Source organism: Filicampus tigris, chromosome 19 (genome assembly GCF_054856515.1).
Source record: "Filicampus tigris isolate MCC_2025a chromosome 19, RoL_Ftig_1.0, whole genome shotgun sequence".
Taxonomy (NCBI): Eukaryota; Metazoa; Chordata; class Actinopteri; order Syngnathiformes; family Syngnathidae; genus Filicampus; species Filicampus tigris.
This window is the reverse complement of record NC_141235.1, coordinates 1,695,873-1,710,061: the sequence shown is the minus strand read 5'-3', so window position 1 is coordinate 1,710,061 and position 14,189 is coordinate 1,695,873. Positions and strand designations below refer to the sequence as shown.

General features: G+C 47.2%; 1 protein-coding gene and 1 long non-coding RNA gene across 8 annotated transcripts; one reads left to right on the top strand and one right to left on the bottom strand.

The window, feature by feature from the left end:
* Positions 1-155: 155 nt before the first annotated feature.
* Positions 156-12,443, bottom strand: med1 (mediator complex subunit 1). 7 transcript variants are annotated; one of them, XR_015082626.1, is made up of 18 exons: positions 12,282-12,443; positions 11,295-11,401; positions 11,021-11,099; positions 10,738-10,792; positions 10,520-10,652; positions 10,401-10,429; positions 10,259-10,330; positions 10,107-10,181; positions 9,177-9,340; positions 8,975-9,086; positions 8,624-8,760; positions 8,348-8,475; positions 7,963-8,164; positions 7,760-7,855; positions 7,469-7,574; positions 3,165-6,973; positions 2,295-2,395; positions 156-194 (listed from the first exon to the last, which is right to left on the bottom strand). XR_015082626.1 is itself a non-coding variant. In XM_086017130.1 (17 exons), exons 1-16 carry the CDS (start codon positions 12,397-12,399, stop codon positions 3,175-3,177), a joined length of 5,412 nt encoding a protein of 1,803 aa, XP_085873256.1. In that variant the 5' UTR covers positions 12,400-12,443; the 3' UTR covers positions 1,433-2,395; positions 3,165-3,174. The 7 variants fall into 7 exon arrangements, 6 of the variants coding, with proteins under 6 accessions (XP_085873256.1, XP_085873258.1, XP_085873255.1 ...); XM_086017130.1 differs by lacking the exon at positions 156-194 and having other exon boundaries at positions 1,433-2,395; XM_086017132.1 differs by lacking the exon at positions 156-194 and having other exon boundaries at positions 1,433-2,392.
* A 97-nt stretch (positions 12,444-12,540) lies between these two features.
* Positions 12,541-13,209, top strand: LOC147128782 (uncharacterized). Its single transcript, XR_015082555.1, has 2 exons — positions 12,541-12,683; positions 12,983-13,209. It is a non-coding gene; the product is annotated as an uncharacterized LOC147128782 (long non-coding RNA).
* The last annotated feature ends 980 nt before the right edge of the window (positions 13,210-14,189 follow it).

Below are 14,189 nucleotides of genomic sequence, written 5' to 3'. Positions count from 1 at the left end.
AAGCCGGCAGCTTGGTGTGGATGCCGGCTGGTTTCTCTCTCAGCCACCAAACGGCCACTTTGCAGCTCCACTCTTCGACTGTAAACTACTCCAAGCGCGCTCCATGGCAACTTTGATTTCCCTGTGACGTAGCGCCCGCCTCGTTCCTGATTGGTCCAAAATGCCCGAGGTACGCCCACGCCGATGAGGCGAACCTTCATTGGAAGATACAGTTATACCTTTCCTGTGTTGCTATGACGTCCATTACCTGTTCTATGGTTATCATCACACTTATTTGTCAAATGCCGAATGACTCGACGGGAGATATGTGACAAATCCATATCGACGACGCCTTAATAATTGCTACTAAAAATCAAGTTTTGAACCTATATCTTGTAAATGTTGGAAAAGTGTCATGGAGTTTGGTTCATTGGCCAATTTAACTGGACATGGTGTCATCACACACGTGCAATGCAATCCAAATTGTGTGAGCTGTTGATATGAGAAGGCTGCATTCCAGCACTTTAATTGCATATTAAAGTGCTGGAATGAAGCACTAAGTGGGTCAAAGCCAACAATTCCTGGTTGGTGACAAATCTCTTTCATGATGTAACACGTGAGTGTGCTTTGCATACGCAGCCTTGTTTCTCTCCGTTATTCATCTCTTTGAAGACTTTTTTTGCAGCTGTGGCCTACTTTTTTTCATGTGCGGTTAGTAATGCTTATGTTTCTTAAGCTGTTTTTTCTCAATTAAGTGCGTTTTGCTTCATCATGTCTGTGTACATGCCAATCATTTCCTCAATTAAGTCAACAGAAGGCATGTGGCACTTCACTAGAGGTTCTCAAACCTCTTTACAAGTACCATCTAAAAATTGCACATGCAAGTTAAAAAAAATCCCCAAATAAAGTCTAAAAGCAAAGATTTTTTAAAGATTAAATGTAAATGTATTGTACTTGAAAGTTAAATAAAACTGAACTGTACTTGTGCAGTGATTCCTCCGCATACCACAAGAGGGAGCCCTAGAATGAGAATCATTGTAGTACGGTATAGGTGATCACCACTTCAATCCGTCTGTTAAATAGTTGGGAAAGTGTGATACAATTCCTTAAAATCTACATATAATTTTTAATATATAATATAATGGTTATGGAATAATTTATTAGAATTATACACATGTAAAGCAGTCTACAGACTGCTAGTCCAAGCATGATACATTTGAAATGTATCATGCTTCGATTATACATACATTTTATTTAGTGTTATGTACTACATTCTGTAAATAACAAATACATTTTACATATAAACTATAAAAATGTATTTTTAATATATATATATTTTTTATACTGTGTATTATTTTGACCATACATCATATGTACAAATTCAAATGTTTTCCCAAAACATTGTCATTTTTAATATTTTAAATAATTATATGTAAACTATATAACGTGTATATTCAGTCCTATAACATGTCATGTATTTGTAAGTTACTCTTACATAATAAACAATATAAAAATATATACATGCAAAGAATTTTGGCATACATGCATAAAATCAGATATAACATGATATGAGGTTATTGTAGTTAGATTGCGGATGTTTTCATCCTTTTTCTTGCTTCGGGCAGGCGAAACCCAGAGAAGCACTTGTGCTTCCTTCCTTTTTTCCCCCCCTTTTTTTTTCTATTTGTCTGACATTTGACAAATTGCTCAGAGTCCACGCGGCTGTTCTAATGAGGTGCTTGTTGTGTATGTGCGGCGTGCGCTTCTGCTGAAAGGCAGAAAGAATAGAAACAAACGCTAAAGTTTCTTCCTAAGAAAGAGGCAATTAGGCAAAACTTTTCCGAATCCAAAGAGGCTAACTTGTCATTCCAGAATAGAAACAAGATGCTGCTGCTGAAGCCTTCAAATGAAGACAAGTGAAGGACGAGCCCAGTCGGAGCTCAATGGAGATGGATGGCCAGAATTCATATACAGGGTACAGTACATGTATATGTATAGTAAAAAAATGTCTATCAATCAAAATAATAGGGCAAATACAGGTGAATATGTATATTCTCGTCCTTATTCAGGAGTAAGCAAGATTTGAGAAGGTCATCTATTTTAGCCGGTGGCTCAGTGGTGACATTCAAGCCGCCAATTGTAAAGTACATCTATTGTATTGTCTGGCTGAAGATGACACTTGGGGGAACAAAAAAGGTTGGACGACCTTCCCCAGGGGAGCCTTTGTGCTGATAATGTCAGGAAGGGGAAACGAATGCACACAATTGAACCACTTTTAGTACATAGTCAGCATTTGTGATTATGAAAAGAATCACCTGATAGAATGTCACCCTCTAGCGCACTTAAGTGGTAGTGGCTCAAAGTAGTGTTTTCTCACCAGCTCTACACTTTGTTTTACTCCCCGACTTTGCTGCTGCTGTAAATAAACAGAGAGAGGTAGTTAAGGCATTTTCAAAAGTTCAAATCTTTATTGAACATGTAGAAGAAAAAGGACAGTATGCCCAACTGCTCTTATTAAAATCTACAGTCAGCTTTAACGTCAAAAGGTAGAGCAAGAATAATGTCCATTTCTCAGAAAACGACATCTTTCCTCATGTAGGAGTCAAGTGGAGAGCCTGTTCGAATCGGATTGCTAACCAAAACAGCTGCACCTATGCCTGGCGTACAAAATATTTAGGTGTTGAGGAAACAAACGCACTCAGGCCACAAATTGGGGAAAACGTTGTGTAAAATAAACGCAACCTGGTCACCACGTATTTCCGTGTCGTGTTTATTTTACTTATCCCAAACAAAATGGACCATTCCAAATAACTCATAAGAGACACTCTCTTTACAACACAAGATCCGAATGTGAATAAATAAGAGTTCTATGAGTTCAAAATGGTAAAAAACAAAAAGTACACTAGATTCTAAATAACACTGAAAGCTTGGAAGTGGACTCATGAGCTGTGGCTGTTCTAGTGGGACTTCACGGCGACTAATTGCGGAAAGAGGCTATGTACTTTTCCTTTGCGCAATTAACGCACCCCGGTCACTTTGCGGAAATACGTGCGTTTTGCATTTTGGCATTTTTCGGTACGCGGCCCTGGGAGGAAAACGCCCAAAATGAAATACCGCTAAGACGTCGCATCCCGAATGACCTGTGTGCATTTCATTTCCGTGAATAATAAAAATGAAATATTTACAATAGTGCCATTAAAGGTTGCCAGTGAGCGCCGAGTCCATGAGGTCGTCATCTTCGTTCCTCATGTACATGGGACTGGACCGCGAAGGCCGCTCAGAAGCGAGCATGGACAAGGAGGACTCTGAGGCCGAGATGGGCGAGCGGGACCAGCTGTCCGCCTTCATGGGGTGCGACGACGCTCCGCCCGACATGGACGACTTCTTCTTCTCTTTGTCCCGTTCCCTCTCGCGCTCCCTCTTCTTCTTCTCCTTTTTGTGCTTCTTGTGCTTCTCGCCGGAGCCCAGCGGGACAGCGCTCATATAGTCCTGTTGGGCAGGGAGCGGTCGCGGCGTCTGGTCGTCGTCGGAGCTCGGGCTGTTCTGGTGGGACTTCTCGGCCACCGAGCTGCTGCCCGACTCGCTCTCGCTGTCGTGGTTGAGCGGCGTGTGGCCAGGCGAGCGGCTGTGGCTGGGGGACGAGCGGTCGTGCTTGGGCGTGGAGCCGCTGAACAGGGGCGAGGCCTTCAGGCTGCCGATCTGCGGCCGCATGGAGTCGCCGGGGCCTTCGCCGCCTTTCTGCAGGGTGACTTTAGCCTTGATGCTGGGCGAGCCTCCGTCGGGTTTGCTGATGATGATCTTGGCTAGGCCGGAGCCGCTCACCCCTCCCGTTTTGGGATCCATCAGCTTTTTGTCCCCACCGCCGCCCCCCGAAACCGACACTTTTGCCTTCGCTTCTTTGTCGGGCCTCTCCCGCTTGTAGTCCCCGCTTTGGGAGGTTGCGGCGTGCTTGGCGGGACCCAAGTTTGAAGGGGGGGCATTTCCGGGAACGCTGCCGGCCGGGGCCCCGGGACCAGGCGGACCCGCGGGCGGGCCGACTTCACAACCGTCCTCACCCACGCCGCCCACGCTCTTCAGTTTGTCGATGACCGCTGTGAGGGAAGGTTTCTTGTTCCGACTGGGAGACTTTCCTTTGGCGTTTGGGTTGTTGGCGTTGTTCTGGCCTCCTCCGCTGCCGCCGCCGCCGCCACCTCCACCTCCGCTGCTCCCGCCACCGCCACTTCCACCGCCGCCTCCACTATACTGAGACTGGGAGCCTCCAGAGAAGCCCAGAGAACCGGAAGAAGAAGAGGAGCCGGAGGATGAGGACGTGGAAGTTGAGGGGGTCCCGCTCATCGGCTTCTGGGAGCTCATACCCGCCCCCGAGGAAGACTTGGACCCTCCGGAGCTGCCGCCGCCTGAGCCTATTGGGGATTTGGCCTTGGAGGAAGGCGGAGTTCCCGGCACCTGGGACTGCTGGATTTTCATGGGTGAAGACAGCTTTTCACCAGAGCTGCTGGAGCGAGAGTGAGAAGGGGAGATGTTGGGCTTGATGCTGGGGTTCATAAGCGACCCGGGAGGCTTACCGCCTTGGGTTTTGATCTTATTGCCAGTCCCAAGTCCACTTCCACTGCTTCCGGTCCCAGAGAGTCCATGTTTTGTGATCGGGGAGGAGCCCGGTTTGCCAACCCCCATCCCCTGAGAAGAACCTTTGGAATGGGACGGTCCCCCGCTGATCCCCGTACCGCTTGCTGACTTTGAGCTGTTGCCTTGCGTCACGGAGCCCTCCTTGGATTTGATCTTGCCAGAAGAGGAATGGGAATGGTGGCTTTTGCTGCTGCCCGTGCCCCCGGCTCCGCCCGCGCCGCTTGAGGCTGAGCTGCTGGACGTGTAGCCACTATGGGAGGAGGTCTTCCCACCTTTAGGGATCTGAATTGTAATCTTGGGAATGGGAGGCGTGGCGCCGCCGGGTGGCGTCTGTGAGCATCCCGAACTTCCAGGGGACTTGGAGCCTCCTCCGCTCAAGCTCCCCCCGGAGCCAGAGCCGCCGCTGGGAGGCGTGTACGGGCGTCCGCCTGAACTGTGAGAGGGCGACTTCCCGTCTGGGTCCATCTTTTTACGTTTGGGCTGCTTCTCTTTGGATTTGCCCTCACTGGATGGAGTCCTGCTACGTTTGACCTGTTTTCCCTCGGCCGAAAGGCTTCCCATTCCCGAGCCGCTACTTCCGCTGCCGCCGTTTTCATCCTTTTGCCGCATGAGGCTCTGTTGTTTGACTTTGGGGTCGCCGCTTTTGAAATCGACGCATGCCGGCCCCAAGCCTATCATGAGGGGGCTCTGGGAGCCTCCAAAATGAGTGTCTCCTAAATCGGGAGCTTGCCCGAGAAGCGGTTTGCCACTGCCGCTGTTGCCTCCGAAAAACATGCCCATATCAAAGGGGTCTTTCAGCGAGGGCTCCGGTGTGTTTTGCCCGTGCGGCGTAGGATTCTGAGGCGTGCCCGACGGCGTATTCTGCTGACTGCTACCGCCAAAACCCTTCACCAGATCCATGTCTCCGTCGGCGCTCGGTGAACTGTCTTCGAAGCAGTTCTGGGAGATGCCGTGGCCCGAGTTCAGCAGGTCGGGGTTGAATTCGGTCGCGTCGGAGAAGAAGTTAGTGGAGGACGAATCGCTGGTGGGCGTGGCCGCGGCCTCAGCGATCAAGTCGGCAGCGTCCGTGAAAGGGTTCTCGTTGCTGTTGGTGTTGAAAATGTCTGCCGAGTCAAACACGGCGCTGCCCTGTCCTGAGCTGGAGGAATCACGAATGGGGGTCCCCAGCGGGCCCGCGTCGTCGCCGCCCCCGCTCATCGGATGCTGGCCTCCACTGCTGGCTTTACCGGTTTGCTCGGGCAAATCTGACAGAATTTCCGTGATATCTGGTCCGATGCTGTCGGAGCTAGAGAGGCGTACCATGCGGGGTGGGCCGGCGCCCGGCGCAGGCTGGGCCTGGATGTGAGACGGCGGATAAGGCATGCTGGGGCCAGAGGGCGGGGTTCCGCATTGGCTCGGGGCTGGAGTGATGCTGTGGGGCGTGTCCAAGCCGTCGCCCGGCAGATTGACATCAAAGATGGAGTTCTGAGACGCATCCACATCCATTGAGAGAAGCTCGCGGTGGAAATCGTCCTCGTGCGAGACCGCGTGGTGTTGATGGTGCGACATGGAAGAAGATGCCTGTTGGGATTTCATGCCCAAACCACCTCCGGCCGCTCCCCCGGCACCAGGGGTCCCGGGCAACAAGCCCCCCTTTTCTGGCACTCGTGGCCGCTTCTTCTTGCCTTTTACGCCTCCTCCGGGGCAAGCGGCCCCCATGCTGTCAGTACGAGGTGACCCGGAGGATGAATTCTGTCTCTCAAGAGGACTGGAACCGTACAGGGCGGCAAAGTCTTGCGAAGGGTTGTCTTTCAACAAGTTCATCAGCATGGGGTGATTCTTGGTGTTGCTAGCAGGCGACGACGTCGGCGGCGGAGTCTGATGAGGCGGCGGCGCGTTCTGCGAGCTGGGACTGGAACCGACGCTTCCCGTTATCTGCAGAAGACTCGTCAGGATTGGGTTCTGCGTCACTTTGCTGTAGTCATCCGGATGGCCTTGACCCTGCTGCTGCTGCTGTTGCTGCTGCTGCTGCTGCTGCTGCTGCTGCTGTTGTTGCACCTGCTGCTGTTGCCCAACTTGAGCTTGGCACTCGGCTCCTTGTCTTTCGTTGCGAGACATCCCAAACAGAGAGGTGATGGACCCGGTAAAATTAGGCCCGCCGGGCGGTCCTCCTCCGGTGGGCGTGCTGCCGCCGGCGAGTCCCAAGAGCCCCATGGGGTTTGTCGCATCTCCGCCTGCCATGTTGTAGGCGGGACTACCGGATGGCGGCGGATTATTTTTCACCATGGTCTCCACCGTCTGCGCAATCAAAGACAGGGCCGGAGTGTCTGCCTGGATGGTCTCCGCTTTCCTCCGGATGGCCCGCATTGTCACCGGGATGGACATGCACCTGAGACAAGAGGAAGGTCAGAGAGGTTCATTTGAAGAAAAAAAAAAAAAGAGTATTTACAACAAATTTAATTATAATGAACCAGTTAATTAATTAACAATACTTTAAAAATAATAATTTCACTATTATTTTGTATTTAAAATCAACTGGCTGATTAATTAGGTGAATGAGAGTAAATACATGTCATGGGAGAGGAGGGTGTTATACATATTTCTGAGTTCAAAGGGAGTGTGTGATATGCAAACCAATAAAATAAATATGACAAAGTTAAATGAATACATTTATTTATTTTACAAATATTGTATTATATCCAGAATAATAATAAATTAAATTCCTAAATGAGATAAAAAACAATACATATTTTAATAGGCTTGGAATACGTATTTAAGTGAACACAAAAACTCGTAATAACGTAAATGTTTGCCCATTCCTGAAGTAAAACATTCCCAATTCTACCAAAACAAGCTTTTTTTCAAATCTACCAAATACCCTTACCTCTGGACCACTTTGGTAATAAAGTCATCGGTGCAGATCAGCGCGTCAGACAGTCCTTTATATAGTTTGCAGGACACCTGTCTGGAGTCGATCACGTCCATTACAACTGAAAAAAAAAATGCATTGAATTCTTGTGCAGGCTGGTCTTGGTAGGAGCGACCTGCTCAAGTATGATCTTTCATGATGACATAACAGGAAGTGCATTGCTCAGCTCAGGAGGAGATACAAGGAAGAGGAAGTACATGAAATCAGCAAAGGCTTCTGTTCAATAGTGTGGGAGCGAGAGCTTACTGCAGACCAACGATTCATTGACGGGATGCTGGAAAGAGACGCTGAAGCTCGAGTCGGTCAGGGGGCAAACCTCAAACTGCAGCAGGCCGATGCTGTCTGAAGGCCAAATGAAAATAAAAGTGAAAAAAAAAAAATCAGCATTGCTGGCTGACCGATTCTGGATTAAAAAAACAAAACAAAAATATCATTGGAGGCGAGGCTACCTTCTTTGATGGACGTCCGCTTCACACAGCTGCCAATCAAGGTGTTGTAGGCCGCCTGGTGCCGAATGATGTCCAGCAGGAGGGGCACCTGTGCCGGGTGGCGAAAGGGGATCTTGCTCACCAGGGCACCTTGCAGGGAATGCCCGTCCTGCACCGGGGCGTCGCCGTTCAGGAAGTAGCAGTGCTGCTGGTCTGGCAGCACCTGTTGGAGCACGGAGAAAACCTCTTGAATTGTTTTTTTTTTTTTTTTTACTTTTTTAAACAAAAATCCGATGTCTGATTTCAATCGACTTCCCCTCCCTCTCAAATGAATCAATCAAAACTGTTCAATTGCCCAACCCTACGTCAAACAACATGTGTCAGGATGCACACTAGAACTGCTTACTGAGTAGAAGTGCATGTTGTGTGAGGGCGGCAGCGTAGCGCCCCCCTCCTCCGGGGCCTGAAGTTGACTCTGGACAATCAGCTGGTAGAGAGCAGACCAGCTTGGGGTGCTTTCAAACACAGGGATAGCTGTAAAACACCCAATCAATCCAATTATCCTTGATTAGAATTGATTGCAGTATTAGTCGTCATTTCATCGTCATGATCAAACTTGTATGACACTAGTGGTTTTGTGCTTGAGTTGCCAAACCAACTGCATAATTTCTCTCAACTTCACCTGTAGCATTGCCCAGTCTGTGAATGAAGGACTGGGAAAATGGCATGGGCCGATTCATCTTGAGGAAAAAACAAGCCGGCAGGTCCACGCAGTTGGAGTTGGTCGCCGTGGAAAAGGAGGGTGTTCTGAAACACATCCTAAATGAACCACCAGTACATGCACTTCATTTAAATTACAGTGCGGCTGTAAAGTGCTCAGAGCGCTTGTGTTGTCTTATTCCAAAACGGATTCAATTCTTTTCTGTCCCTTCAAATTCGGCTCAAGACGTACCATGACGGCAGACTTTTAGAATTTCAGAAAAAAAAAAAAGGATTCCATTTTGTAATAAGGCTAAAATGTAATATCCTTTACCCCTTGTTGTCCACTGGGTGCGATCCAGTGATGAGCGGCGCAATGGGGAGCTTGTAGGTGTTGGCCGTTCCCTCGATGGTGACGGAAACACTAATGCCTAGTGAGCGCGCCACTGTTGTAGACAGTCAGTTTTTCCATGAAGAAAAAAATCAAAACCAAGCTCAAAAGCAGCTAACGGCAAACATCCTCCAGGGGCTTTTACCGTTGGCGTCTGTCAGGTTGACGTGCACGCCCATTCCCTCCTCGAATATGTCGTACGGAGACACGTAGCACTGGAGGGTGACAAGATGGCCGCCGCTCCTGGCTGACAGCAGGCCCACATTGCCGTGCAGGATCGTTTCGACGGCGTTGGCGTTGGTTGCCAGCCTACGGGGGGGTTTTAAACAACAGTTAAAAAAAAGAAAAGAAAGAATTTGACGAGTGAGACGAGACTGGGCGATTAATCGATTTTATCACAGTTTGAGGAGACTTTTAGAACTGAGAAGCAAAAGTTACAGGAATATGAAGTGAAAATGCATCTTCCGTAGTTCAAAGTGCATCTTTGCTGATGTGCAGAGAGGAGATAGTTGAAAAAAGCACAGTCAGTGTTGCCAGCTAAGCGATTTGGTTGCTATCATAAAGAAACTTTTTGGTTTCCTTTTTTTGAAAAAAATCAACTTTTATTCTGTGGAATTTGGTACTCATTAAGGCTCAGTGAAAAAAAACACTTGTAAAAAAGCCATCAGGAGAAATAAAGCAAATCCTAGAAGATGTAAGTAAAAGCAAAATTTGCTTTGAGATTACAGTGGTGCCTTGAGACATGCAAATGCCATTAGTACGTTCCAGTCTCCAAAATAAATGTTTTTGCAATGTGTTTTTAAATGAGAAAAATAGCACTCATTAATTATTGTACCTTATAAAAACATACATCAATGACATAATTAAATAAAATGTAAAGAATTAAACCGTTTTAGCCCAATTTCTTTCGTGTGGTGAGTTGAGTTTACTCCATACAGCGCTCGTATCTCAAATTTTTTCTAACAACTCAAACCCCCAAAATTGGGTGGATGACAACTTGAAAAACCAAGGCACCACTGTTTATAGTCAGCCAATAGCTTGTTGTATAAATGACGAGTGAGGCAGGAAAACGCACCGAAACATGTGCATCATCTTGGTGAGATCCAGCTCCAGAGACTGCAAGGCAATATACATCTTTGTTTTCAGTTTACTGCAAGGCAGAAAAAAAATATCAAAATGGATACCCACACTGGGAGGGGTTAAAAGAATAAATAATTCAAAACACACTTGTCTCCAGGGAGCTTATACAGGTCGACCAGTCCCTTAAGATGCTTGGAAAACTCCTCAAAGTTCTTCTCCCTTATTAGAAAAAACATGCAAGAAATGAACATAATCCTTCATTGATAACAGTGGCAAATTGTAAGCGCACCTTAGATGTTGAATCAACTCAGGGCAGCTCTGTAACAAAAACACATTCATTTTCCTACGACACCATCTTCAAACAAACAAGAACTTTTAGGGGTTGGGATTTCCACCCCAGAACCTTACCGTGGGGTTTTCTCCCTGATGAGCAACTTTGACGTCCACAAGCTGGCCAACGCTGTCCAACTGCACCTCCACGTAAAACATATCCGAAGTGATGTAGCACTCGGTTCCGGACGTGCTCAGGTGGGAGCCCAGCCTGGCGAAGAAAAGACCCCAAACCTGACCAAAGTTTTCCATTGGAATACATTTCCTCTACATTCACTGGAAGTGGGAACACTCACATGTTTTGTCTCGCTATGGACTCAAGACGATCTGTCATGGAAGGCAAAGATGAAACTGAAAAAGAGAATCGCGAGTCAATTTCTTGTAATGAAAGTACTCAGAGCCAAAAGTTCTCTGAACTTTTGATGGAAATGCTGTGACGGACCCAATGGGTATATTTGGTTCCGACCACCTCAGTCCCCTGGAACCAAAAGTGCCAAGAACCCCACATTTCTGGAACTTTCAGGGGAAATGAATCCCATAAAATGTGGAAAAGCTGCTTTAAAAATGTGTCAGTCTCACCTTTGAGCGCCCGCTGGAGGGTTTCCAAACAGGTAAGCAGCAGCTGGTGACCGGCGGCGTTCATCATCCCGCGTTTTTCCTACAGAGCAAACGAGAAAAGCACGTACAAATATTTGTGTCATGTTAAATGTCGTTACTGTACACTAGTGGGGAAAATATGTTTGACTGCTCGGTACAAAAATCATAAGTTGAGGCACTTGTAAGTCATGATACCACTGTAATTCCGTAGTAATAATAATAATAATAATAACAACATGTAATGAGTGGGTCTCACCATAGCCTGACGCACAACCTTGCTGGTCTCCTGCCACGGGCGGGCCGCGTTGTGCTTGGCATGAAGCCTCTCCAGCAAAACAGCCATGCGACTCTGCTTCTCCGATTCTGTAAAACAAACACGCCGCTTTAAATTTTGTTTGGGCAATTTATCGATGTTCGCCAGGAAACAGAACTACTTTCACATTTCGTATGACAAGGAGAAGCCACTTGCCACAATTCCTGTCCATGTCTACATAGGAAAAGACTGTGAGAGAGCTGTCAATAGACCCATGGACCAGTTGAGCCAAGTTTGACAGCTCATTTTATGATGTAAAATAAGTGACAATTTTAAATGTTCACGTTTATAAACGCGTTTACATTCATGTTTTGACTAAAGGACACTTACACTTATTGTGGCTGTAACAAATAATATCATTGTCATTTAATTGTTCTTTAAAAAGAGGGTGAAAATCGATCAAAATCAGAAATCTCGTTAGTGTTTCTTAATTGAAAGACCATATTATCCAGCACTGTATCAAATATATGATTTTAATTAGTTTGCACATTTTTCAATGCGTCTCCAATGACTTTTCCCCTCCTGTACTTTCTGTACATGACTGTAATCCCAAACAACTCTAAACGCTCATACAATCAATTCATAAATAGCATTAGCTCAAACACAACCTACCAGCAGGTAATAAGACATCATGCACAATTTTATAACTGCCTTATTGAAGTGCAACGCAAAGTTGTGCAGGTGCTGAGCATGTATTACAACGTTACAACCAAAACAAGGCAGCATTTTGTCCAACCGACTTTATTTGCGGGGTGTCCAAGTAGCATACAGATTTTGCCCCCACCCCACACAAATAAAAACGAACAAAAAAATACTTGACTGAGGCTAAATTGTGTGCTACTTTCAAGTTAGCCTCCGCTCGCTAGCTTAGCCAGGCTAGCCAAGGGGGCATGACAAAGGTCAGGGGGGGCGACAGTAATTCACACTTACCGGTCACCTCTTCGGTTTTCACCCGCTCCGCGTGAGGCTGACCCCCCGCTGGCGGAACCGGAACCGAAGGTTCCGTGGCAGGACTGCGCTGCATAAGCACTGCGGGCACCGCCGCCATTGTGTCTGCCTCGCGCTTCCGCCCGCTGCCCCTGTCCAGCAGAACACCTTCTCGACCTGTGCCGGCTTCCGTACATTACCGTAATGCACACACAAAACGCCCGCACAATAATTGAGGGACATCATCATCGCTTTTGTAAGATGTAACACAGTAGTAGGAATTATCTATCTTAGTCCCAAAAAACAATTATTTCCTGGAGCAAAATATGGAAGTGCGGCGACAGTTCCTGGAAACTTTAGACAAAACGTAAAGTGGAAATCCAGAGACAGACACTTCCTGAAAGAGTAAGAGGGACGAATGATTTTGAGTGACCTCATCGCCAATTAGAATAGAATTGAAAATCAACTGAACTAAAATTGAAAACCAGCTTTATTCAAGCAACAACAACAACAACAGTACAGTATGACATTTCAATGGAGTGTAATATGTGGAGAATACTTCAGATGGCGCCCAATTACCGCAAGCCAGCTATCCCTGTTCCGTGCGCGTTTTCCCGCAGCTTGACCGGCGCATCTCGCTCATCGACCCGTGGTGATGAGTGCCGCCTTTTAACAATGTCTACTTTTGTGTGTGTGTGTGACAGGGAGGTAATTAAGCAAGTGGATGAGACGACATGGGAAGGGTGCACCTGAGCCCAGTTGAGCAGCTGAGCCTGCACACATGCACGACTCTCCGGGGACGCTTTTGCCACCACCCATTAGGACCTGCCCGTCAGATGACGCACCGTACCAAGCATAAGCTCAAGCTCATTTGAAACCAACCCTGTCTTGAAACTCAAACCCCTGCATTAAACCAAATTTGGAAATCCTACCGAGGCTTGAAGGTCTAATTTGAAATCTTAAACACGTTTTTTCAAACCGTTATTTAAAACCCTAACCCTGGCTTGATTGTGTAATTTGAAAGATAAACCCTGTCTTGAAACACTCACACCTGTTTGAAACCATAATTCAAAACCCTCAAATTTGCTTGAATCTCTAACCCAGACTTGAAAATGTGGCTGGAAATATGAACCTTGTTTTGCAACTGTAATTTAAAACCTTAACCCAGGCTTGAAAACCACATTTGAAACTCTGTCCCATAACACCTGCCTTGAAACCATACTTGAAACTCGAACACTTAAGGCAAAAGAAACAAAAAAAAAAGTCAGACAACGAGTAAGTCTTGCAAGTAGTTGATGTTACACTGTGGCCATTTGTCAGCAAATCATGTGCGTCAGAAAGACGGAAAAGTCGTTGTTCAAAATGATCTGTCATTGTGTTCATTGCAATTTTATGTATGATCAGTACTCGTGGTATCGTGTTCATTGCAATTTTATGTATGATCAGTACTAGTGGTATCGGTACTTGGTATCTGTATCGGTGAGTATTCAAGTGTGAATACCGGTATTCCCTACTTCAAAACCTAATTTAAAACCATAACGTTAGCTTGAAACCCCGAAGTGAAACCTTGCAATCCTAACTTGACCCGTGAGTCGATGGCCACTCGGGAAAGCCTTCTTCACGCATGCAACTCGGCCGATTGAGGGCCCCCGCGCTTGCAGTCGACAGCCACCAGGGGGGAAAGGAGGTGCGGCGGCGGCGGCTCTCTTTTGTAATTGATGTGCCCCAGCAGAGCTGCAGTTGGCACGCGCAAGACGAGGCGACGTGCACCGGTGCCAACAGAAAGGGGACCAGGAGGCCTACGGAGGGCTGAAGGCGTGCCCATCAATCAGAGGCTAGTTCACCTTCGCGTGCCAACCGGGGGAGGGGCAGGCACGCGCCGGGGACCCAACGCGCGCCTCTTGGTGCCAA

What these genes read in the sequence shown, in the direction of transcription:
- med1 (XM_086017130.1), bottom strand. Translation starts at nt 12,399, where the DNA reads ATGGCGGCGGTGCCCGCAGTGCTTATGCAGCGCAGTCCTGCCACGGAA. An exon ending in GAGTTGATTCAACATCTAAG is followed by an intron (nt 10,331 to 10,400) that starts GTGCGCTTACAA and finishes TTTTCTAATAAG; the next exon opens with GGAGAAGAACTTTGAGGAGT. An exon ending in ACAACATGCACTTCTACTCA is followed by an intron (nt 8,165 to 8,347) that starts GTAAGCAGTTCT and finishes GTGCTCCAACAG; the next exon opens with GTGCTGCCAGACCAGCAGCA.